Consider the following 25,709-nt stretch of genomic DNA (forward strand, 5'->3'; position numbering starts at 1 on the left):
AGTTTTGATAACCTGGACTCCGTCAGGTAAATTTTCATTTCTACAGAATCTATAAGAGTCCCTAAGAAGGAGACTCTTGTGAGTGGGGATAGAGAACTCTTTTCCTCGTTCACTTTCCACCCGTGCGACCTCAGAAATGCCAGAACTATCTCTGTATGAGACTTGGCAACTTGAAAGCTTGACGCCTGTATCAGGATGTCGTCTAGACACGGAGCCACCGCTATGCCTCGCGGTCTTAGAACCACCAGAAGTGAGCCCAGAACCTTTGCAAAGATTCTCGGGGCTGTAGCCAACCCGAAGGGAAGAGCTACAAATTTGTAATGCCTGTCTAGAAAGGCAAACCTTAGAAACCGATGATGATCTTTGTGAATCGGTATGTGAAGGTAGGCATCCTTTAAGTCCACTGTGGTCATGTACTGACCTTCTTGGATCATGGGTAGAATGGTCCGAATAGTTTCCATTTTGAAAGATGGAACTCTGAGGAATTTGTTTAAGATCTTTAGATCCAAAATTGGTCTGAAGGTTCCCTCTTTTTTGGGAACCACAAACAGATTCTAATAAAAACCCTGTCCTTGTTCCGTCCGCGGAACTGGATGGATCACTCCCATAACTAGGAGGTCTTGCACACAGCGTAGGAATGCCTCTTTCTTTATCTGATTTGCAGATAGCCTTGAAAGATGAAATCTCCCTTGTGGAGGGGAAGCTTTGAAGTCCAGAAGATATCCCTGAGATATGATCTCCAACGCCCAGGGATCCTGAACATCTCTTGCCCACACCTGGGCGAAGAGAGAAAGTCTGCCCCATACTAGATCCATCGCCGGATAGGGGGCCGTTCCTTCATGCTGTCTTAGAGGCAGCAGCAGGCTTTCTGGCCTGCTTGCCTTTGTTACAGGACTGGTTAGGTTTCCAGGCCTGCTTAGATTGAGCAAAAGTTCCCTCTTGTTTTGAAGCGGAGGAAGTTGATGCTGCACCTGCCTTGAAATTTCGAAAGGCACGAAAATTAGACTGTTTGGCCTTTTCTTTGGCCCTGTCCTGAGGAAGGGTGTGACCCTTACCTCCAGTAATGTCAGCAATAATTTCCTTCAAACCAGGCCCGAATAAGGTCTGCCCCTTGAAAGGAATGTTGAGTAATTTAGACTTCGAAGTCACGTCAGCTGACCAGGATGTAAGCCATAGGGCCCTACGCGCTTGGATGGCGAATCCGGAATTCTTAGCCGTTAGTTTAGTCAAATGAACAATGGCATCAGAAACAAATGAGTTAGCTAGCTTAAGTGTTCTAAGCTTGTCAATAATTTCAGTCAAAGGAGCTGTATGGATGGCCTCTTCCAGGGCCTCAAACCAGAATGCCGCCGCGGCCGTGACAGGTGCAATGCATGCAAGGGGCTGTAAAATAAAACCTTGTTGAATAAACATTTTCTTAAGGTAACCCTCCAATTTTTTATCCATTGGATCTGAAAAAGCACAACTGTCCTCAACCGGGATAGTAGTACGCTTTGCTAAAGCAGAAACTGCTCCCTCCACCTTAGGGACCGCCTGCCATAAGTCCCGTGTAGTGGCGTCTATTGGAAACATTTTTCTAAATATAGGAGGTGGGGAAAAAGGCACACCCGGTTTATCCCACTCCTTGCTAATAATTTCTGTAAGCCTTTTAGGTATAGGAAAAACATCAGTACACACCGGTACCGCATAGTATTTATCCAGCCTACACAATTTCTCTGGTACTGCAACTGTGTTACAGTCATTCAGAGAAGCTAATACCTCCCCAAGCAACACACGGAGGTTCTCAAGCTTAAATTTAAAATTAGAAATCTCTGAATCAGGATTCCCCGAATCAGAGATGTCACCCACAGACTGAAGCTCTCCGTCCTCATGATCTGCATATTGTGACGCAGTATCAGACATGGCCCTTACAGCATCTGCGCGCTCTGTATTTCTCCTAACCCCAGAGCAATCGCGCTTGCCTCTTAATTCAGGCAACCTGGATAATACCTCTGACAGGGTATTATTCATGATTGCAGCCATCTCCTGCAAGGTAATCGCTATGGGCGTCCCTGATGTAATTGGCGCCATATTAGCGTGCATCCCCTGAGCGGGAGGCGAAGGGTCTGACACGTGGGGAGAGTTAGTCGGCATAACTTCCCCCTCGTCAGAATCTTCTGGTGATATTTCTTTTATAGTTAAAGACTGATCTTTACTGTTTAAGGTGAAATCAATACATTTAGTACACATTCTCCTATGGGGCTCCACCATGGCTTTCAAACATAATTAACAAGTAGTTTCCTCTGTGTCAGACATGTTTAAACAGACTAGCAATGAGACTAGCAAGCTTGTAAAACACTTTAAACAAGTTTACAAGCAATATAAAAACGTTACTGCACCTTTAAGAAACACAAATTTTGTCAAAATTTGAAATAACAGTGAAAAAAGGCAGTTACACTAACAAAATTTTTACAGTGTATGTAACAAGTTAGCAGAGCATTGCACCCATTTGCAAATGGATGATTAACCCCTTAATAACCAAAAAATAATAAAAGACAAAAACTTTTTTTTTGTTTGTTTTTTTTCAAACAGTCACAATAACTGCCACAGCTCTACTGTGGCTTTTTACCTCCCTCAAAAACGACTTTGAAGCCTTTTGAGCCCTCCAGAGATGTCCTGGATCATGCAGGAAGAAGCTGGATGTCTGTGTCTGTAATTTTTGCTGTGCAAAAAAACGGCAAAATAGGTCCCTCACACTCATATTACAACATAAGTATGCATCTCTATTAATAAGCCTGATACCAGTAGCTGTCACTGCATTTAAGGCTTTACTTACATTAGTTTGGTATCAGCAGCATTTTCTAGCAAATTCCATCCCTAGAAAAATATTAACTGCACATACCTTATTACAGGAAAACCTGCCATTCCCTCTCTGAAGTTACCTCACTCCTCAGAATATGTGAGAACAGCCATGGATCTTAGTTACTTCTGCTAAGATCATAGAAAACGCAGGCAGATTCTTCTTCTAAATACTGCCTGAGATAAACAGTACACTCCGGCACCATTTAAAAATAACAAACTTTTGATTGAAGAATAAACTAAGTATAAAACACCACACTCCTCTTACGACCTCCATCTTGGTTGAGGCTTGCAAGAGAATGACTGGATATGACAGTTAGGGGAGGAGCTATATAGCAGCTCTGCTGTGGGTGATCCTCTTGCAACTTCCTGTTGGGAAGGAGAATATCCCATAAGTAATGGATGATCCGTGGACTGGATACACTTAACAAGAGAAAAAGCCTGTACTCTCATCCAAAAACAAACTCAAGTGACATCAGTTTGTCAGACACTACTGGAACTTCAAATGTGATCAGGTTCTATAGTCAGATGAAACCAAAAGATAGCTTTTTAGCAATCAACACCAGAGTTGGGTTTGGCGCACACACAGAGGTAGCCATATTGAAAAGTACCTCATGCCCACAGTTAAATATGGTGGTGATTCTTTAATGTTTTGGGACTGTTTTATTTGCCAGAGGACCTGGACATTTTGTTAGGATACATGGCATCATAGACTCTATAAAATATCAACAGATATTAAATGAACACCTAGCTGCCTCTGCCAAAAAGCTTAAAATGGGCCATGGATGGATCTTCATGCAGGACAATGATCCAAAACATAGATCAAAATCAATACAGAAAGTGTTTACTGACCACAAAATCAAGGTCCTGCCATGGCCATCCCAGTCCCCTGACTTAAACCTCATAGAAAACCTGTGGGGTGAACTGAAGAGGAGAGTCCACCAGCGTCAACCTCGAAATTTGAAGGATCTGGAGAGATTCTATATGGAGGAATGGTCTCAGATCCCTTGCCATATATTCTTCAACCTCATCAGGCATTATAGGAGAAGACTCAGAGCTGTTATCTTGGCAAAGGGAGGTAACACAAAGTATTGACTAAAAGGGTGCCAATATTTGTGCCACACACACACATATATATATATATATATATATATATATATATATATATAACAAATATTAATTATTTTTTTTATAAACCTGTGTTGTGTTTGCAATTGTTTGATAAGCAGAGTATTTTTGTATACTTTTTGAACAAAAGGTTAAACAATAAAGACAATTTTTCACAGCCTTATTTACCAAGGGTGCCAATATTAATGGAGGGCACTGTAGTTCTCCAGACGTGTGAATGCTACCTACCTACCATGAAAATTAAGTCAATTCAAATAGAAGAAAATTGGAAATTTATATAAAATTGTATGCTCTATCTGAATCATGAAAGTAAAATTTGAGGTTTCAGGTTTAAGTTTATTGGACTGTACCCTATTCTTCTGATGTGTGTAAAACTGTACTGCATGCACACATTTCTATAGGAGATGAGAAATACTTCTCTAGTCTAGTAGTCATTTGTTTTGATGAAGCTTCTTGTTCTTTGCTAACTGTAATTATGTAACATTATCTTAGCGACAGATTGAAAAACCAAAAGATTTGAGAGATTTTATCCCCCAATGTTACACTTACCTTTACAAAAAGATTTATGCTTTATTCTAATACACCGGCTAACATTACACTACAATTATAAAGTGTTTGCAAAACAATTTGTTTAATTAAAAACAAAAAAAAAGTGAAAACTCTAAACCTAACACAAAGGGAAGAATATTATTTTTGTATGTTCTAAAGCAAGAGGTCATAACCATCACTGACATAAAATTAAGGGTTAATGTAAAGAGTTTTATAATGTGGTAAACAATTAACTTTTTTAATGGTGATCTTTGTGTACCATGAACATAGCCCCAAGGTTGTGTTGCTCTACTGGAACCAGATAACAAAGCAGTCTCTGTACCAGTTCTATAATATTTTACTGTTGAATAAGATTCTGAGAAGCAAATCTATATTTAGAAAAAGCCCCAGTCACACTCATGTGTTGGACAGCAGGAAGTTTATTTGTTCTTTAAAAATAAATAATTCAATAAAACAGACATAAAAAATAAGAGCACATTAAAAATGTCAGACATGAAACATAAAAATGATAAGACACAAAGTAAGGTCTGGGTGGGAGAAGGTTCTTGCTATCTGAGGATTGTACAGTATCAGTCTGTTGACTAGTCATTGCTAATACCTTCTAAGGAACCCATAACCACAGTCTTTTACATTCAGTTAACAAAACACTTACATTGCATCTAGCTGTCTGCACATTCACCACTGACTCATTGTTTAGAAAAGGCTCTTACATCCAAACTGTAATCACCTTTGCCCTTTATTTGTTGTTACCAAAGCCATGACCAGGCCTGCCTTCTATGTATAAGAAAAGAATACTGGTATAGAGAATTACAGAACTTGATACTGTAGACCCATTGGCAGCAAAGAGTTAAATAAAGGGAATGTAGGGAGAGGATATTGGTAGATTTTGGAGGTCACTAGAATCCTAAATTAGTAGCAAACCATGATGATACAGTATGATTAGGGATCCTAAGTCTCAGGGGCACTAATGCTGGCTTCTCTAGCTACAGGACAACTTTTTACTTCCCCTGTGCTTCTGACTCCTCCTCATCATCTTCATACATCTCCCCTTCTTCCTCAGCTGTGGCATCCTGGTATTGCTGGTACTCTGAAACCAGATCATTCATGTTGCTCTCAGCCTCTGTAAATTCCATCTCATCCATGCCTTCTCCTGTGTACCAGTGCAAGAAAGCCTTACGCCTAAACATGGCAGTGAACTGCTCAGAAATACGTTTAAATAGCTCCTGGATTGCGGTGCTGTTGCCAATGAAAGTAGAAGACATCTTGAGGCCACGGGGTGGGATATCACATACAGCCACTTTAACGTTGTTAGGAATCCATTCCACAAAGTAACTGCTGTTCTTGCTTTGGATAGCTAACATCTGTTCATCTACTTCCTTCATAGACATACGTCCACGGAAGACTGTAGCTACAGTCAAATAACGCCCATGACGAGGATCACAGGCTGCCATCATGTTCTTAGCATCAAACATCTGTTGGGTGAGCTCAGGTACAGTTAGTGCCCGATATTGTTGGCTTCCACGGGCAGTCAGTGGTGCAAAGCCAGGCATGAAGAAGTGCAGACGAGGGAAAGGAACCATGTTGACAGCAAGCTTGCGCAGGTCAGCATTAAGCTGGCCAGGGAATCTCAGGGAAGTGGTGACGCCACTCATGGTGGCACTAACAAGGTGGTTGAGGTCCCCATAAGTTGGTGTGGCTAGTTTGAGTGTGCGGAAGCAGATGTCATAAAGTGCCTCGTTGTCAATGCAGTAGGTCTCATCAGTGTTCTCTACGAGCTGGTGGATAGATAATGTTGCATTATATGGCTCAACTACAGTGTCAGATACCTTAGGGGAGGGAACTACACTAAAAGTGTTCATAATGCGGTCTGGGTACTCCTCCCTGACCTTACTTATAAGAAGGGTACCCATACCAGAGCCAGTTCCTCCACCCAGTGAGTGAGTCAGCTGAAAACCTTGCAAGCAGTCGCAGTTCTCACATTCTTTCCTGACTACATCCAGCACTGAGTCGACCAATTCAGCGCCTTCTGTGTAGTGGCCCTTTGCCCAGTTGTTGCCAGCACCACTCTGTCCTATAAAAGGTCAAGGTGAGAACAGTTTAGGATCTCTGAAACCAATATGTGTAAAATGTTCTAATTTACTCTGCTATTAAGATACTTCAGTATACTGAAATTATACCACATTAAATCCTAGAACAACAACAGGTAGGTTTCCCTCTTTAAAATTTACTGTGAGTGATGTATTCATATTGAAGCTTTACTGTGAGTGATGTATTCATATTAAACCTTTGAATAAGCAACGTGACCTTACAGTAACATGAAATTGTGTTAGATTCTAATCTTACATGTATTTAATCCTAATACATAGGAACCCATCTAACAATTATTAGAATTAATTCCAGTTCAATTGTGAAATTATCCATTTATCACAAGGTTTTTAGAGGCTTCTTAGTATTTTCATATTCTACAGCTTTGACCTCTTGAAAACCCAACCTTGGCTGTTTGCATTGAATATTTTCAATATTATTTTTTAGAATGTTTAATCTACATGCCAACATGAGTGTCCAGTGGATGGGGGGGTATTACCACCCTAGCATTTTTTCTCCGTATATTTAAACATTGGGTCCCACATGAGGGATTTCTTTTTGTCTCCCACCTCCCAAGAAAAATGTATGTGGGCATCCTAGCATGTTAGAATAATCTTTTTATGGTTTGCAATCTTTTTATGGTTTGATACAATGCTTCCTCAGAAGGTTCATTTATGAGTGCAATTAAATGTATGGAAGTTTAAATTTGTTAATTATAAAATGAACCCATATAAATGACTGCACACATCTCATGGACTGACAAGGACAGTGAAGAGTTAAGTGAAAACAAACTCCATTCAAGCCTTGTAGGCCGAGAAAGGGAGAATGTCATACATTTGTGTGGCTTTGTATGTTTTATCATAAATATGCTAATTTACTTCATGTCATTTGCAATGTCCACTCTTGTGTAACCAAAAATCACAAAAATTACTAAATTCTGCTATGAAGTAAAACTAAAAAAAACAGCAAATGGCACACACAGCCTCAAGTAAAATTAATTAAAGGGATATTAAACACTAAATAAATGTTAGATAAAATGATGAATTCAAAGAAAAGATTTGAGAATAACATGTAGATCTATTTTTTAAAGTATCATTAGCTGTTTAAAAATTTACAAAATAAGTGTAAAGTTTTAGTGTCTATAAAACAATAGGAGCTGCCATGTTGTAACTTAGGTTACCTTCTCTGCTGTGGCCAATTAGAGACAGTTATAAATAGGTCACTAGAGTGTGCAGCACTTCCATTTCTAACAGGAACTGAAAAGTTCACAATGTCAGAATGGAATTACAGGAAAAGGGCACAAAATAAATAACAAAAGTATATTGCATACTTCTTTTTATATATACGATTTATCATTGTATATTACCATCTCAAATTTTTTAATGTTCCTTTAAAGGGACACTAAACCCAAAAAAAATTATTTCGTGATTCAGATAGAGCATGCAATTTTAAGCAACTTTCTAATTTACTCCTATTATCACATTTTCTTCATTCTCCTGGTATCTTTATTTGAAAAGCAAGAATGTAAGTTTAGATGCCGACCCATTTTTGGTGAACAACCTGGGTTGTTCTTGCTGATTGGTGGATAAATTCACCCACCAATAAACAAGTGCTGTCCAGAGGACTGAACCAAAACTTGTATGACTCCTTAGCTTAGATGCCTTCTTTTTCAAATAAAGATAGCAAGAGAACGGAGAAAAATTGATTATAGGAGTAAATTAGAAAGTTGCTTAAAATTGCATGCTCTATCTGAATCACAAAATAAAAAAATTGGGTTTAGTGTCCTTTTAAGATAAAATATTTATAAAGATTGCATCTGAGTATTAGTATAAAAAAAAACATCTAAGTATTACCAAAAATGAAGTTATCTGGTCTAAAAAGGTGGCCAAATGCTCCAGAGCGAACACTGTCCATTGTTCCAGGTTCTAAATCCACTAAGATAGCCCGAGGGACATATTTGTGAGCTGAAAATAAGAAACAAAATAAGTTATATAAACTGTCATACTGGTTTAGAATCATTAAAAGGACATGACACACAAATTTTCTCTTTTCATACAGTTTACAATTTTAAGAAAGTTTTCAATTTACTTCCTTTATAAAATTGGTATCCTTTGTTGAAAAGTAGGTAGGTAGGTAGGCTAAGGAATACTATGGGGGATATCTATCAAGCCGTCAACTGCAAATACGTCGGAATTCCATATCGTAATTGTTGCGAGATTGATCCCGACCTAGTTATCAGAGCCTACAGACCGGCAAAAATTGAAATTTGTGAAGTAACACAAGATGCGCTAGTCTCAATCCGACGCAGATTGATGCTTACGTCATTACAGATGTTCCAAATACACATTCGGCTCTATTTGACACCTTTTCCCAGTTATCAAATTTCTAACAGGTACGATCGCGGCTATTCCGGCCCAGCCACCCTGGAGGCCGCACATGCCATAGGAATCAATGGGAGTTTGAAAGCAGCGAAAGCTTATGTTCGATGCTGCCAGATATCCCATTGATTTCTACGGTTGAAAACAAGTTACATTTACACCTAAAACCCTAACATAAGCCCTGAGTCTAAACACCCCTAATCTGCCGTCCCCGACATCGCCGCAACATAAATAAAAGGTATTAACCCCTATCCCGCCGCTCCCCAACCTAAATAAACTTATTAACCCCTAAACCCCTGGCCTCCCACATCACTACCACTAACTAAACCTATTAACCCCTAAACCGTCAGCCCCCCATATCGCCATAAACTAAATTAAGCTATTAACCCCTAAACCTAACAACCCGCTAACTTTAAATTAAAATTACAACATCCCTATCTTAATATAAATTAAAACTTACCTGTATAATTAAATTAAACTAATTTTAAACTATTAATTAACCTAACCTAACTATTATACTCTAAAATTAAACTAGCAATTAAATAAACTAAATTAGATATTATAAAAACCTCAATAGCCACGATGTTAGGCGAGGGTATTGGTGCCTGCGAATGCAACAAAGTTGACGGCTTGACAGATATCCCCCTATATGAAAGCAGTTTTGCAAATTTACTTTTAACAATGTAATACATAAGTAAGAACACTAGATGGCAGTGCTTCCTGTAGTGATCCAGATGCATGCTACCTAGCTATAGCTAGGTATTCTCTTGAACATGAAATACCATAATAATGAAGCAAATTTCATAACAAAGTAAATTTGAAACTTTTTTTTTTTTTTTAACTGTATGCTTTGTCTGAAATACAAGAAAACACCTGGGTTTCATTTGCCTTAATGGGCATGAAACACAACATTTTTTATTTCATGATTCAAAGCAAATAGTTTTAAACAATTTTCCAATTTACTTCTATTATCATATTTGCATTATTCTATTAATATCCTTTGTTGAAGGAGCAGCAATGCATTACTGGGAGTTAACTGAACCCCTGGATGAACCAATGACAAGAAGCATATATGTGCCACCAATCATCAGCTGTCTCTCAATATTGCATTGCTGCTTTCGTTCTGAGCCTACCTATGTATGCTTTGCAACAGAGAATACTAAAGAGAACAAATCAAATAAGATAATAGATGTGGGGCGCGATCCGATATGCAGCGTAGTTTGCGGCGCAAGCGAGGGAACCCCGGCCACCCGCAGTTTCAGCTAGCAACTCGAGCTATCCTATATTCGGCGCCGTCAGATGCTAAAGTGCCGTAAGTCGGATAAACCAGCGATGTCCAGAAATCTGCGCAAGTACAAATTTCTGGAGTCGCCAGTGACTTACGGCACTTTAGAAACTGCCGGCGCCTACAAAACCTGACTAAAGTTATTAAATCTCCCGTACTGTCTAACACGCCTCCCAAACATAGCCCGACACGTCTAACCCTCTATCCGCTATCCCCCCTCACTGTCCTAACAATAAATGTATTAACCCCTAAACCGCCGCTCCCGGACCCCGCCGCCAGCTAATAAAGTTATTAACCCCTAAACCGCCACTCCCGGACCCAGCCGCCAGCTATATTAAATATATAACCCCCTAATGTGAGCTCCTACCCCGCCGCCAACTACATTAAACTACCCCCTAAAGTGAGCCCCTACCCCGCCGCCATCTATTTTAAAATTATTAACCCCTAATCTAATCCCCCTACCCCGCCGCCACCTATATTAAATTATTAACCCCTAATCTAATCCCCCTACCCCGCCGCCACCTATATTAAACTATTTAACCCCTAATCTAATCCCCCTACCCCGCCGCCACCTATATTAAATTATTAACCCCTAATCTAATCCCCCTACCCCGCCGCCACCTATATTAAATTATTAACCCCTAATCTAATCCCCCTACCCCGCCGCCAGCTATATTAAACTATTTAACCCCTAAAATACTAAACTATCCCTACCACTAAACCTAAGTCTAACCCTACAAATAGCCCTGAAAAGGGCTTTTTGCGTGGCATTACCCCAAAGTAAACTGCTCTTTTACCAGCCCTTAAAAGGGCTTTTGGTGGGGCTTTGTCACAAAGTAAACAGCTCTTTTGCATCTAATCTAAATCCCCCTACACCGCCGCCACCTATAATAAATGTATTAACCCCTAATCTAATCCCCCTACACCGCCGCCACCTATATTAAACACATTAATCCCTAATCTAATCCCCCTACACCGCCGCCAGCTATATTAACTATATTAAACCTAATTATATTAGGGTTAATATAGTTAATATAGTTATTATATTATATATATTAACTATATTAACCCTAATTATATTAGGGTTAATATAGTTAATATCGTTATTATATTTTATATATATTAAGTATAATAACCCTATCTAACTCTAACATTCTATTGTGATCTATTTAGCAGATCACAGTTGACAGGTAGTTATGCATTGCGCATGCGTTAGGTGTTAGGTTTATTTTGTAGCTAGTTAGGGAGTTACGGGGCTCCAATAGACAGCGTAAGGCTTACCACGGCTGCTTTTTGTGGCGAGGTAAAAATGGAGTAAGATTTCTCCATTTTTGCCACGTAAGTCCTTACGCTGTATATTGGATACCAAACTGCGCTGGTTTGGTATACCTGCCTATGGCCCAAAAAACTACGGGCGACGGCAGAAATATACGGGCGTAACTTCTAGGTTACGCCTTATATAGGATACCAAACCAGCGCAAATTTCAGCGTCGCCGGCATTTGCGGGCGACGCTGCATATCGGATCGGGCCCCAGAATTGTAAAGTCATTAAAAATTGCATGCTCTGAATCATGAAAGATTCATTTTTACTTTGCAGTCTCTTTAATACTACTTAGTACATTTTCTTAGTATTGTTATTGCTGCATCTTTATCTTGAGAAGAATGCATATACAAAAGGGTCATAAACTGCAATTTTTATAAACTAAAAAGGAGAGCAGACATTTTGGGAATAACTTACAGGAAGCCTCATTGTAGTACACACTGATCCTCTCTAGCTGGAGGTCAGAATCCCCAACATAGTTTCCAGTAGGATCGATCCCATGCTCATCACTGATTACTTCCCAGAACTGGAAAATGGAAAACAAAAAACAGAAGCATCTATTCAGAAATGTATATGTGGTATAAGAAGCATCTTTATTGAAGCATATATACTGTATGTGTGTAATCTAGGGAACAAAAATACTTTAGATGAGTCTTCCGTGTCCTCAATGCATTTATCTGCAAATACATCACATTTCCTTGACATGATAGGGTAGTTGTGGTTATATAAAACCAGGTAATTTACAGAAAAAAATAAATAAATACATTTATACATATATATATATATATATATATATATATATATATATATATATATATATATATATATATATTAGGGTTGCACCGATACCAAGTATTTGCATGAGTACTTGTAAAAACACGGTTCTACCATTGCATGAGTACTTGTACTCGTGCAAATGCACCGATACTTAAACCGATACCTCCAATTCCTACCCATATTCCTGTTCTGCCAATACAAATTGCTGTTATTTGTATTATTGTACGTCAGAGCAGTGCTCCAAAAGCTGCTATACTATACAGCTGGAAGCTTACCTGGGAGAGACCACTGTACCTCATTCAGACAAACCCCTGAAGTACTGGGCAGTTAATAAACTAAGATTTAATGGCCCAAAAATATCTTTCTGACCCATGCAGTAGTGTGAAAAGTGAAAGACTGTTCAGCTTAGCGTCAAACGTCCTTACTGATAGCAGAAACAGACTTATAGCTGAACATGCAGAGATGCTTCTGTTCCTTTATAAGAACTTGCCACTAACTTTTGAAAAAATATTCCAATTGCTAGATTACCTGTTATACTGCTAGATCTCATCTTGCACAATTGTGCTCAAAATATACTGTACTCTGAGGAACATCCTTAGCCAGGGCTGGACTGGGAATAAAAAGCAGCCCTGGAAAAATATGAAGACCAGCCCTATTTTCTGTTGAGTCAGTAGAATGAAAATGCCCCATTTTTCTCAAAGGGGATTACTGGAATACTCCTTCCTCAATATTATTTTCAGAATTAAATTATATTACTTTGTATCAAGTACAAATGTCAGATTGATGAGTTATATAGGCAGTGGGCACCCTACAACCCAATTGCATCTAGTAATCACCCCTTTAAATTGTAGCTTTCCAGCCCCAGCTGCTGCAGCTGTTATTTATTGCTATTAATATATTTTATTGTAATATTTTCATTTATAAACATATTCTGCAAACTTTGTGACAACAAACACATAAAACTGTTATTATTTCAAAATGTCTTTTGAGATACAGTTCATAATTATAAATAAGTGATCTTAAATCATTAGTCTGTATTGTGCTTGGTAAACTGTCATGACATAAAAAAAGTATCGGTAGTTGTACTCGGTCTTAAAAATATGGTATCGGTGCAATATATATATATATATATATATACACAGGTAGCCCTCAGTTTACGCCAGGGTTAGGTTCCGGAAGGAATAGTTGTAAATCGAGACCGTTGTAAATTGAAACCCAGTTTATAATGTAAGTCAATGGGAAGTGAGGGAGATAGGTTCCAGGCCCCTCTCAAAATTGTCATAACACCTAATACATTATTTGTAAAGCCTTGAAATGAAGACTTTAAATGCTAAACAGCATTATAAACCTAATAAAATAATCACACAACACAGAATATATAATTAAACTAAGTTAAATGTACAAAAACATTTGCTGAACAGCATTATAAACCTAATAAAATAATCACACAACACAGACTTCTCTTGCATTTTTCTGCAAACAGTTTTTTCTATGCATTCCAATCTGGACTGATTTATAGACAGGAAGATCTTGTTCCTTTAAAATCTGCTCGCTAGCTCAGGTCTGGTTAAACTGATTAATTTCAGCTTGCTTGGCTTTGCTGCAACACAAGCAGACAGCTACACCTACTGGCTAGTTTAATAAATGCACTGCTTCTCAATGCTTTTCAATAGCAGTCACATGACTGGAAAAAAAGGTTGTTATTCTGAAACGTTGTAAATTGAACCGTTGTAAAACGAAGGCCACCTGTATACTATATATATATATATATATATATATATATATATATATATATATATATATATATATATATATATATATATATATATATATATATATATATATCTCCACACATACACACAGGAGTATTTTCCTGGAGAGGATGACAGGCTGTAAACTGGAAGTAATGTACCATTCTTGTTCTGTCAGAGAATTTGGAAGGATCTTTGAAAATACTTGATTGGTATAAAGACCTATAAAGTATATCTATTGAAAACAGCCTTCATTTATTTTTATAATTCATAGTGCCAAATAAAAATACTGCATCTGTATGTTTGTGTAACACATCTGTAGAGAAATAAAGGGTTTTACATAACAAATACTCTTTACTGTTACGGACTCTGTATATGTTCCTTTCTATGTCATTAATTGTTGAGAGTCTTCTATATGCCAAACAATGTAACAGTACAATATGAAGGGTTAGGGTGAACACCTGCAACTCTCCTTTAAGGGAAAGGGAGGAGCCTACATACTTAAAGGGAAATGAAACAAATAATCTGTCGTGATTTAGATAGGGCATGCAATTTTAAACAATTTTCCAATTTACTTCTTTCATTTAATTTACTTCACTCTCTAGATATCCTTTGTTGAAAAGCATATCTAGATAGGCTCAGTAGCTGCTGATTGGTGGCAGCACATAGATGCCTTGTGTGATTGGCACTCCCATATGCATTGCTATTTCCTCAACAAAAGATATCTAAAGAATTAAGCAAATTAGATAATAGAAGTAAATTATTATTAGTATATCTGAATCATGAAATAAATATTTTGGGTTTAATGTCCCTTTAAGTTCTTGGTAATTACTTAAAGGCAGCATTTATCAAGGTTAATGCAATAAGGAAATTAAAACAAGTATGGTTCAGGGCTGCCTAAACACAGGAGATGACCAAGGATCAAACACAGGTCTGAAAGTTTATAGCAGAATGGAAAACTGGCAGATTTGATGCAAAGGTTTTTTTATGGTCTCTGGAATTATATCTTTACTAGTCCAAAAACCTGTTCATACAGGCCATTTTTTGCAGTACAGCGGTCCCACCCCTTGCTCTCTCCCCCCGACCCTCTCTTTTGCTTTCTCTCTCCCCCTCTATTTTGCTCTCTCACCCCTCTCTTTTGCACTCTCCCCATCTCTTTTGTGCTCTCTCTCCACCATCTCTTTTGCACTCTCTCTCCCCCCTCTCTTTTGCGCTCTCTCTCTCCCCCCTCTCTTTTGCTCTCTGTCTCCCCCTCGCTTTGGCTTTCTCTCTCTCCCCCATCTCTTTTGCTCTCTCTCCCCCCGCCCTCTCTTTTGCTCTCTCCCCCCTCTCTTTTGTGCTCTCTCCCCCCTCTCTTTTGCGCTCTCTCTCTCCCCCCCTCTCTTTTTCACTCTCTCTCTCACCCCTCTCTTTTTCACTCTCTCTCTCACCCCTCTCTTTTTCACTCTCTCTCTCACCCCTCTCTTTTTCACTCTCTCTCTCTTTTGCTCTCTTTCCCCCTCTCTTTTGTACCCTTTTCTCTTCTCTTTTGCTCTTTCCCATCTCTTTTGCTCTCCCCCCCTCTCTTTTGCTCTCTCTCTCTCTTTTGCTCTCTCTCTCTCTCCCCCTCTCTTTTGCTCTTTTCCCTCTCTTTTGTACCCTTTTCTCTTCTCTTTTGCTCTCCCCCCCTCTCTTTTGATCTGTCCCCGCCCCTGTCTCGCCCAGCCACGCCCTGTCTGGCCATGACCACTCCCGCCCACCATTGTCACACCGTGGATAGAGCAGTTCAGGTAGACTCTAAGGCCAGGTGTGTTTGTCCTTCCGCTGTCTCTACTGCGCATGACAGCTTCGGACAAACACACTTGGCTTATTTATATTATAGAATATAAAAATGCCCTAGGCAGTCCTTTTCAAATGAAGGGTTGGTTGCAATGAGGCCCTTAAACTTTAGAAGGAATCCTTTTGTGGGCATAGAGTGCTATGTTTTGTGATAGGAAGTTTATGTTTTCTAACTGAGATAACCTGACCATGTTTACTGAGCTGTAGCTTAAAGGGATATGAAACTGATTTTTTTTTATTTTGTGATTCAAAGCACATCATTTTTTAAAAAGTTTCCAATTTACTTCTATTATGAAATGTACTCCATTCCTATTGTATTCTTTGTTGAAGAGATACCTAGTTAGGTGCCTGGAGCAGTATATGGCAGGAATTAGTGCTGCCATCTAGTGTGCATGAAAATGGATAACATTCTTGCAAACCTTCTGCTATATAGTGCTCCAAACACATGCACGCTCCTGAGCTTTTGTCCCTGCTTTCCAACAATATACACCAAGAGAACAAAGAAAATTTGATTACAGACATAATTTTGAAAGTTATTTAAAATTGTATGCTCTGTCTGAATCACAAAAGAAAAAAATTGGGTTTCATATCCCTTTAAGTTGAAGGCTACAAGAAAGTCTATGCAAGCACAATCTTTTGTCCCCTGGTAGAAGAACGTATGACATAACAATACCTCAAATCTAAAAATGAGTAGGTTTTTGTTTAAAGGGATACTGAACCCAATTTTTTTCTTTCATGGTTCAGATAGAGCATGAAATTTTAAGCAACTTTCTAATTTACTCCTATTATCAAATTTTCTCTGTTCTCTTGCTATCTTTGTTTTAAAAGCAGGAATGCACATCTTAGCAGCCAGCCCATTTTAGGTTCAGAACCATGGATAGCGCTTGCTTATTGGAGGCTTACATTTACCCACCAATCAACAAGCATAACACAGGTTCTCAACCAAAAATGGGACAGCTTCTATGCATCATATTCCTGCTTTTTAAATAAAGATAGCAAGAGAACGAAGAAAAATTGATAATAGGAGTAAATTAGAAAGTTGTTTAAAATGGCATGCTCTATCTGAATCATGAAAGAAAAAATATGGGTTTAGTGTCCCTTTAAAGGGACATAAAACCCCAAAATGTTCTTTCATGATTCAGATAGAACATACAATTTGAAACAACTTTCAATATACTTCTATTATTACATTTTCTTTGTTTTCTTCTTATTCTTTCTTGAAAAGCAGGAGTGTGCACACGTCTGCAGCACTATATGGCAGCAGTTTTGCAACAGTGTAATACATTAGCAAGAGCAGTAGATGGCAGCACTATTTCCTGTCATCTTCTAGAGCTCCAGAAAATTGCACATTACCTATACAGATATCTCTTCAACAAAGAATAGCATGAGAATGAAGCAAATTTGATAATAGAAGTAAATTAGAGACTTTTTTAAAATTGTATTCTCTATCTGAAAAATGAAAGAAAAATGTGTGTCCTTTTGAACAAACTCCATTTAAAGGGACACTGTACTGTAATGGTTTCCCATATAATGTATACTGATTTACTTATGTTTACCAGCTGCATAGTATAAAATTGCCCCTTTGTGTTTATTCTTGCTTTTTAAATAACTGCTGAATGACATCACCCTAAAAAAAAAGAAAATCTGTAAAATCAGTACCTAAGTATTGGCATTTGTGTACAGATCCAGATAAGGAGGTCTGGTTTCCATAAGTAAAGCCAGCTATTTCAAATACAAAATAAACATAAAGCAGATATTTCCCATACATTTAAAGCAGACAACCTCAAACTTGGCCCTCCAGAGGTTTTGGAATTACATTTCCAATGATGCTCAGCCAGCATATCAGCTGGCTGAGCATCATGGGAAATGTAGTTCCAAAACCTCTGGAGGGCCAAGTTTGAGGATGCCTGATTTAAAGGGTCCTTGTACTTTAATTATTGCTCCCAGTTAATGTGTTCCCAGTGATCCATTTTACCTGCTGGTGTGTATTAAATTGTTTGCGAACAGTTCCTTTTCTCTTATTTTGTGATTTTTAATTGTTGCATGATAAGGGGATGGTTTTATAAATTGACTATGATCGTTTGACCCGCTATTGCGAAGATGAGACAGACTGATTATAAATCTGTATATAGAACTGCAGTTCTCTACAACTGCAAGCAACAGATGGAGAGTCCTGTGTTGAATGTCAAATTTTACCAATGAATACAGCTTTGCAGTACAATAGGGAATAAGGGTAACAGACAACACGCAAAGCTGTATTTTCTTTATGTGAATATGTATTTCGGGAAGTAGTTGTGAGTACACCTACTCAACGCGGATTAGATACATTTTTACATCCGTAAGCCCACCCACTGAATGAGGATTATGCAAACAATAGAATGTTACCATGCCTACTAGACGCCTTTGACAAAGCAGTGGTGAAACGCGTCAAAAATCCTGCTGCTATTAATTTGAGATACTATGCTTTAATATTTATACTAATAATAGCTACAATATTATGATATGAAGAAGATTGGGGTTACATTACCCATTGCTGTATATGCATATATTTCTAATAAATCGGGTTGTTTAATATGAGAACACGTCATGGTGATATTCACTTTTTGTAGGGGATACAGCACGGTAATACCCAGAATTTTTAAGTAATTGCCAAGGAGTACAGTGAAGGACTAGATGAGCTTATCTGATATAGACATTGATAGGGATCTTTTGTACTCGTTGTACACTAGGCAATCGGAATAATTACCCATTTATTGCTGATACCGGTCCATTATTAGTGAACTTTGCCTATGATGATAGTTTATTAACCAAACTGTATGGTAAAAGTATTGTTTGGAGAGTAGCATTTGTTTTTCATGTTTTTTACTTATATTTTAAATGTTTGTGTCTTTTAATAAAAACACTTTAAATAATTACCGGCCCCTTGGCTAATTATCTACTATAGTGTACACTCGCTCTGATTACTTAGATGTATTAGTTTGCTTATATAATGCTTATTTTTCTTTCTCTCCTATACTGTAATATAAATTGTTGCTTTTTGCCTGTAGAAACCACCACCTTAACTAAAGTATTTTCTATTAAAAAAAAGTGTGAACAAGAAGCAGAAATCAACCTCCCAATGTGGAGTGGGAGAGATTTTTGTATCTGAAATTCCTGATTTTGCTCATTGACTTCTCACCACATCCATAAATAACATTTCAATACTTAACTATTGCAGTTTGTGTAGAGAGAACTATAACAAGATCAGATCTGGTATTCAAGCAGACTTTACTCATTTAAATTGACATGTCCTTGAGAACAGTAAGCAAAACAGCTATTTAAACCCCAAAATAAACAGAAGAAACTATTTGCCATTTTATACTCTTCAGCTGGTATAACAAGTATTTTAATTAGAAACCAATTTTACAATACAGTCTCCCTTTAATTCAAAAGTTAGTATAGCAAGTCACTGGAAACACTGTTGCCCCTTACTGTTCTTGCAAATGTATAACAGTTATAAAACTGCTGCCATATATTGCACTAGTTATGTGCACTCTCCTACATGCTTTTCAACAAATGATGCCAAAATAATTAAGTAAATGATAATAGAAGTACATTTGAAAGGTTTTGGGGGTGTTTTATACTCTATTTGATTCATGAATGAAAATATTTTGTTTTTATGTCCCTTTAAAGGGATAGGAAAGTTAAAATTAAACTTGCATGATTCAGATAAAGCATGTAATTTTAAAATGTACTTTGTTCTCTTGGTATCCATTGTTGAAAAAGAATATGTCCATATCCTACACTACTGGGAGCTAGTTAGTGATTGTGACTTCACACATTTGTCGCTCACTAGATGTGTTCAACTAGCTCCCAGTACTGCATTGCTGCCCTTCTGCAAAAGATACAAAGAGAATTAAGCAAATTTGATAATAGAACTAAATTGGAAACGTGTTTAAAATTGTATGCTCTGAATCATGAAAGAAAAAAAAATTGGGGTTTCATGTCCCTTTAACGGAAACACATTTTACAGCAATGTGTACTGTAAGCATAATATTAGTGTTTAGCTTGTGAGGAGTGACTGAGGAGTTTGATTAAATATGAAAGCTCACAACCTCGTGCCCAGCAGCATGCACTATATATACAGTATGTACAAATAGACCCATCATGCTTAAGGAAAACAATTATCATAAGGAGGTTAACAAAGCAAATCCAATCAGTGTGCCGTCTCCTGGCAACACTTCCATCAGCTGAGCAAGGGAAGGGAGACAGAAGCCTGAACAAAGCAATAAGCACGATAGATTAAAATAAAACAACAGTACTAATAATTACAAACATAATATGAGAATTCAAACAAAAACATATATCTTAAAGGGACAGTAACGTTAACAGTATGCTGGGCTGTGCAAGGCAATTTATATTTTTTTTTTCCTTTTCAAGTTGTTGATTTAAAGGGACACTCAGGACAAAATTAAACTTTATTGATTCAGATTGAACATGCAATTTTAAACAACTTTCCAATTTACTTTAATTGACAAAATGTGCACAGTCTTTTTATATTTACACTTTTTGAGTTACCAGCTCTTACTGAGCATGTGCAAGAATTCATAGACTATATGTATGTGCATTTGAGATAAGGTGATAGCTGTCACATGGTACAGGAGGAAATATACATAACTTTGAAATTTGTCAAAAAAAATCTACTACTCATTTGAGGTTTAGACTAAGTGCTATTGCATTGTCTTTTTTTGCATTTGTTAATTTTGAAAATTGCATTTACTGGTCCCTTAATGTGAATGTAAATTTTGATGCTAAAGTGCCCAGTTTTTAAAATTTGATTAAAAACAGGGGCACTTTAATTCATCAAAATTTACATTTCACTTGTGTTGTGAAAAAAAACTTACCTTTTAAACTTGACCGTTGCAAAGTCTCTTCCTGGGTCTAAAATGAGGAATCCGGCTTCCTCCAATCACGGCGTTGAATCAGACACTGATTCCCCCGGAGGGGAAGCCGTGATTGTAGGATGACGACCCATCATTTCTGACGTCAGAAATGGCTTGCGACGACCGGGGAAAGCTGGAGAAGCTGTCAAGTTTAAACGGTAAGTTTTTTTTCACGACTGAAATGTAAATTTTGATGAATTAAAGTGCCCCTGTTTTTAATCTAATTTTTAAAAACCGGGCACTTTAGCATCAAAATTTACATTCACTTTAAGAGTGGGAGAATAAGAGAGCCCAGCCCATTTGGAAGATGGTTCTTATAATGTCCCTTTAAATGACTGCTATAAATTAATATATTACTGTTATGATAAGCATTAATCTAAAAATTTGGCATTTTATTTTATTAAAGGACTTTTAAATACAAAAGAGTTGCATATTCAACAAATGCATAATAAAAATATAATCTAATAACACTCAATTTAATATAAGCAGTAGATTTTTTTTTTCTGACAAGTTTCAATTTTCATTACCCCCTCTATCATGTGACAGCTATCAACCAATCACAGATTCATATATACTATGAACGTCTGCACATGCTCAGTAGGAGTTGGTGCCTCAGAAAGTTTGTACATAAAAACACTGAAGAATTCAATATTGGAAGTAAACTAGTTTTAAAGTGTCATTCGAAGTCATGAAAGTTTAAATTTGACATTAGTATCCCTTTAAAGTGTCCCTCACTGAATTTGGTATTCACATTGTCTTGTGAACGCATATGACAGCTCAGAATGAGAAAAAAAAATCATTTAAGAAATATTGGGTAGGCTTTCAAATTTTACTAAAGTATCCATCCATTCATATAGGATAAGTGTTGATAATATTAATGGAACCATTACTTGAGAACGTAGGCAAATACCAAGGGGGGTTTATTCTAATGAGTAAAGTAAGTAACCATTGTGCAGGCTACTCCCCTTACTATAAACCTGATGTTAGTGGTCACATAACTGAACAATAATAAGATGTAACCAATGCAATATTCTTTGCTTGAAATTATAAACCCAAATATTAAAAAAAAATATATATATATATATACTGTATTTATTTTTTTAGATCTTTTATGCACTGTAATTGTCTCCTCTGTTTGGCTTAGATATATTTTCTATAATAAAAGAATAAATAAACTTAGGAGTCATCTGAATTACTCAAAATACAGTCAAACAATGTAAAGGGACAGGAAAGTTAAAATAAAACTTCCATGATTCAGACAGATCATTCAGGTTTTTTTTTTAAAAATTACAATTTAATCCTATTAACGCGTTTGTTCCATTCTCTTGGAATCCTTTATTGAAAAGCATACCTAGGTGGGCTTGGGAGCAGCAATGCACTACTGGAAGCCGATTGGTGGCCGCACAAATATGCCTATTACCTTAGGCTCACCTAATGTGTTCATTTAGCTCCCAGTAATGGATTTCTAGTTTTACTCTTTAATAAAGGATATCAAGAGAACAAATACATTTGATAATTGCATATTCTGTCTTAACTGAGACAGTTTAATTTTGACTTTCTACTTCGTATATCCTAATCTATAAAATAATCAAAATCATTTAGTAGCTAGAAGGATAATTTTAGTATCTGGAGTTTTCTGGTTCTTAGAATTTGTGAGGCCTTGTAACAAACGGCAAACATGCTGCATCTGACAATTCAGCATTCAGAGGGACTTGTTAATTTCTTTATTAAGTGGGTGCAATAAGGAAGCACAAATTAGCTGCTAGTAATCATCTGATCGTCCTAAGCACGTGTGCCTCCAAATTTTCCTACCATTGTTGTGGCCTTGACAGACCAGGCTTGGTCTGCCCTGCTTTAAAAACACACATGATACAAAGATTTACTTTAACATTAGAAAGTGAACAAATCATATCTTCTGCCGCAATGGTAACATAGTGTTTGGTCTGAGGCCTAAGATAATTTCACTCATTGGTAAAAGCTGTAGCTATCAGGGCCGACTGGGAATAAAAAGCAGCCTTGGAAAATTTGAAGACCAGTCCTATTTGGTGTTGAGTCAGTAGAATGTGCATTTTTCTCAAAGGGGATTACATGGATTCTCCTTCGCCAATATGTATTTCAGAATTAAAATGTATTAGTTTGTATTAAACAAAAGTGGCAGATCATTTTTATATAGGCTCCCTAAAAACTAATTTAATTTATTAATCACCCCTTTAAATTGTAGCTTGCAGTCCCAGCTGCTGTAGCCCACCAGGACATCTCCTGGTATCCTGGTAGGCCAATCCAGCCTTGGTAGCTATCTTACTATATTATATGGTAATCATTTTTAATAAAAGGTTTAGAGTATATTACAGAATAGTATCTGTAAAACATGGAAAAAAAATCTGAGGGGCTTACACTTAAATCAAATTACTACAAAATCTAATGTGTTTAATATTTGAACAGAATCATATGAAATTTCATGAGAACAATGCCATCACGTTGGATACAATAAATATGATATTCACATCCAAATTTGCCACAGTTACTAATTTTATTTTGACTCTATTGAACATAACTCAATACGGGAACATTTTGAGGTTGATTTTAAAATCGTTTCAATGATGCACAATGCTGAAAAATGTTTTGTTCGTTCACATGATTATATGTCCTTTTTCTATTTCTCAACTAAGGTGGTAAACTGTCTAAACATACTTAAATCCTTGATAGATAAAAAATAATGTATTGCATTTTGCTATAAATAATCTGTGCGCATCTTCTGGGTGTCAGCTGTTGATATGGCTTGTATTCCCCTGGGGTATGTAGAACCTGCTGCTATCACAAATTGCCATTAGCTGGCTCAGGGGACCTGCTGAGTGATTAGTAACATCTGTCAGTCTCACCATAAAGTGTCTGCGACCAAGGATATACCACATCTCATGGTGATGTAATACAAGCATTATGTCTCTGTCTCTCTGGACCATGAGTTAAATGCTGTTATCTAATTGTCTTCATGTCTTACTCTATTATGTGTTAGCCAACGTAATCATTGTGTCTGGCAGAATGGTGAGGGTGCCGCAAACGTCTTTTGTCTGCTACACTAGCCTAGACATCCTGATGACATCACCTAATCAAGAAAGCAAGATCTTGACAATGGGAGAGTTATTGCAAGAGGGTGTGGCACAGCACAGGGGAACAATAAAAGAAGGAACTTCAGTAAAGAACAGGTTAAATATACCTGATGACGAGCAATTATAATTGTACCTGATCATAGAATGGGTGCATAAGCCTTATCAGAGCAGCTGGCTCCCTGCAGGATACTGTGCCAGTTTATTGGTTTTACACTAATCTGCTAGAGCATACACCCAATCACAGGGTCCCTCTCTCTTTGAATGACAATCAATCCTCACTATCCCTTCTCTTTATGGCTCTTCAAAAAAACAAATTCCTTTAATTAACCAGGATTTACACCTTAGCTTGCTGTTTCCTATCTGTCACTACTAGCAAATTAAATAACCCACTCATTGCTAGGGGAGCTACCGATGACATTTATAACCTTGAAAAAATACTTAACAAAGGAAACAACTTTTAAATTAACATTGTGGCCATTTGAAAGACAATGGAAGTTACAGGGCTAACTAACTCAGTCTGCTCATCAAATATGAATGCAAATTCTTGTGAACGTGGCAAAAATTGTATGCTAGCCAAGCAATAGCAAATCTCTAAATCTATTCATTGAAAAAACTATTTTGTTCAATGCAGCAAACTTGCAAAAAAAAAAAAAAATTAAAAGCATCATGCTGGTGTGTGCCTCTCCATGTGTCACTGCCACTCCTTGCCAGTGCCCCTGGTGCACACTTGTTTCAATGCAGTGCCGTCATCTATGTGTAAGTGACTGAGTGCCCTACACTCTGAGTGTATATGCACAACTATGTGTTCTGAGTAACCTCTGCTCTTAGTCTGCAGCAATGCTAATCTTTCCCTTTGTTCCTGTGCTGCAGTGATGGGTGTGGCTCTGCACCACTCTATCCCTGCTTCCCCAGCATCTAATCACATTCTAGTGACAAGAGCACCAGCCACCTGACTGCATTGTCATTCATCAAAAAAAGCCTTCCTAGAAGATGATGAGGCCTCTAATTGCTATGTATTGGGAGTGGGGATCATCACATCTCATAGCCATAGACGTACACAACTGTGGGGACCAAATTTCTATTAAAAGAGGTAATACCTATTTGTCAGCTTCTGAACACATCATTTATTACAAGAAGATATTCTAAAAAAAAATGGTTTGATGTTTGGAGAAAATGAATGTATGGTGTATAGAGGGGTGTGGCCCTTTGTTATTCCCTTTGGGTGTTAAGGGATACGTCCTGCCTATGACAATCCAAATATAGATAGGAATATATATTAAGACCATAAAGGAATTATATAACTTTATTGGATGATATACTTTTTAAGATATGTATAATTAAGCTAGCGGATAACTAAAGCTATGAAAACTAAATATTAAGGGTGTAAATAATATGACCAAGCACCCGCTGCTATATGGGGGTCCCCCAGGGTCCTACCTTGGCCCCGATCTGGTTGCCGCACTGGCCGGCCTGGATGTGTACAATCTCCCTCATTCTGGCTGCTGTCTGGCTTGAGATGCGGGTACAGGAGGCGTTGGTTCAAGGCTGCACTCCTTATGTAGCAAGCTGAGTGACGTCACCATACCAAGAACCAATCACGTCTAACCTGCGACACCGCCGCAACATCCCTGCAACATCAGTACCGTAATCGGGCACGCGCATATCACGCCTAGTAAGGCGTGAGCACGAGAATGCCAAGAACAAAGCATAACAATTAGAAGCGTGAAGGAGACGAACTGCAGAGTTTGGG

The 25,709-nt window shown here is 37.7% G+C and overlaps 1 protein-coding gene across 1 annotated transcript; it reads right to left on the minus strand.

Annotated features, from left to right (window-relative positions):
- Nucleotides 1–4,916: 4,916 nt before the first annotated feature.
- On the minus strand, nucleotides 4,917–25,475 carry TUBB3 (tubulin beta 3 class III). Its single transcript, XM_053692166.1, has 4 exons — nucleotides 25,397–25,475; nucleotides 12,002–12,110; nucleotides 8,454–8,564; nucleotides 4,917–6,586 (listed from the first exon to the last, which is right to left on the minus strand). The coding sequence occupies exons 1-4, from the start codon at nucleotides 25,451–25,453 to the stop codon at nucleotides 5,514–5,516; spliced, it is 1,350 nt and encodes a 449-aa protein (XP_053548141.1). The 5' UTR covers nucleotides 25,454–25,475; the 3' UTR covers nucleotides 4,917–5,513.
- Between the last annotated feature and the right edge of the window lie 234 nt (nucleotides 25,476–25,709).

The sequence above is a fragment of the Bombina bombina genome, chromosome 1 (genome assembly GCF_027579735.1).
Source record: "Bombina bombina isolate aBomBom1 chromosome 1, aBomBom1.pri, whole genome shotgun sequence".
NCBI lineage: Eukaryota > Metazoa > Chordata > Amphibia > Anura > Bombinatoridae > Bombina > Bombina bombina.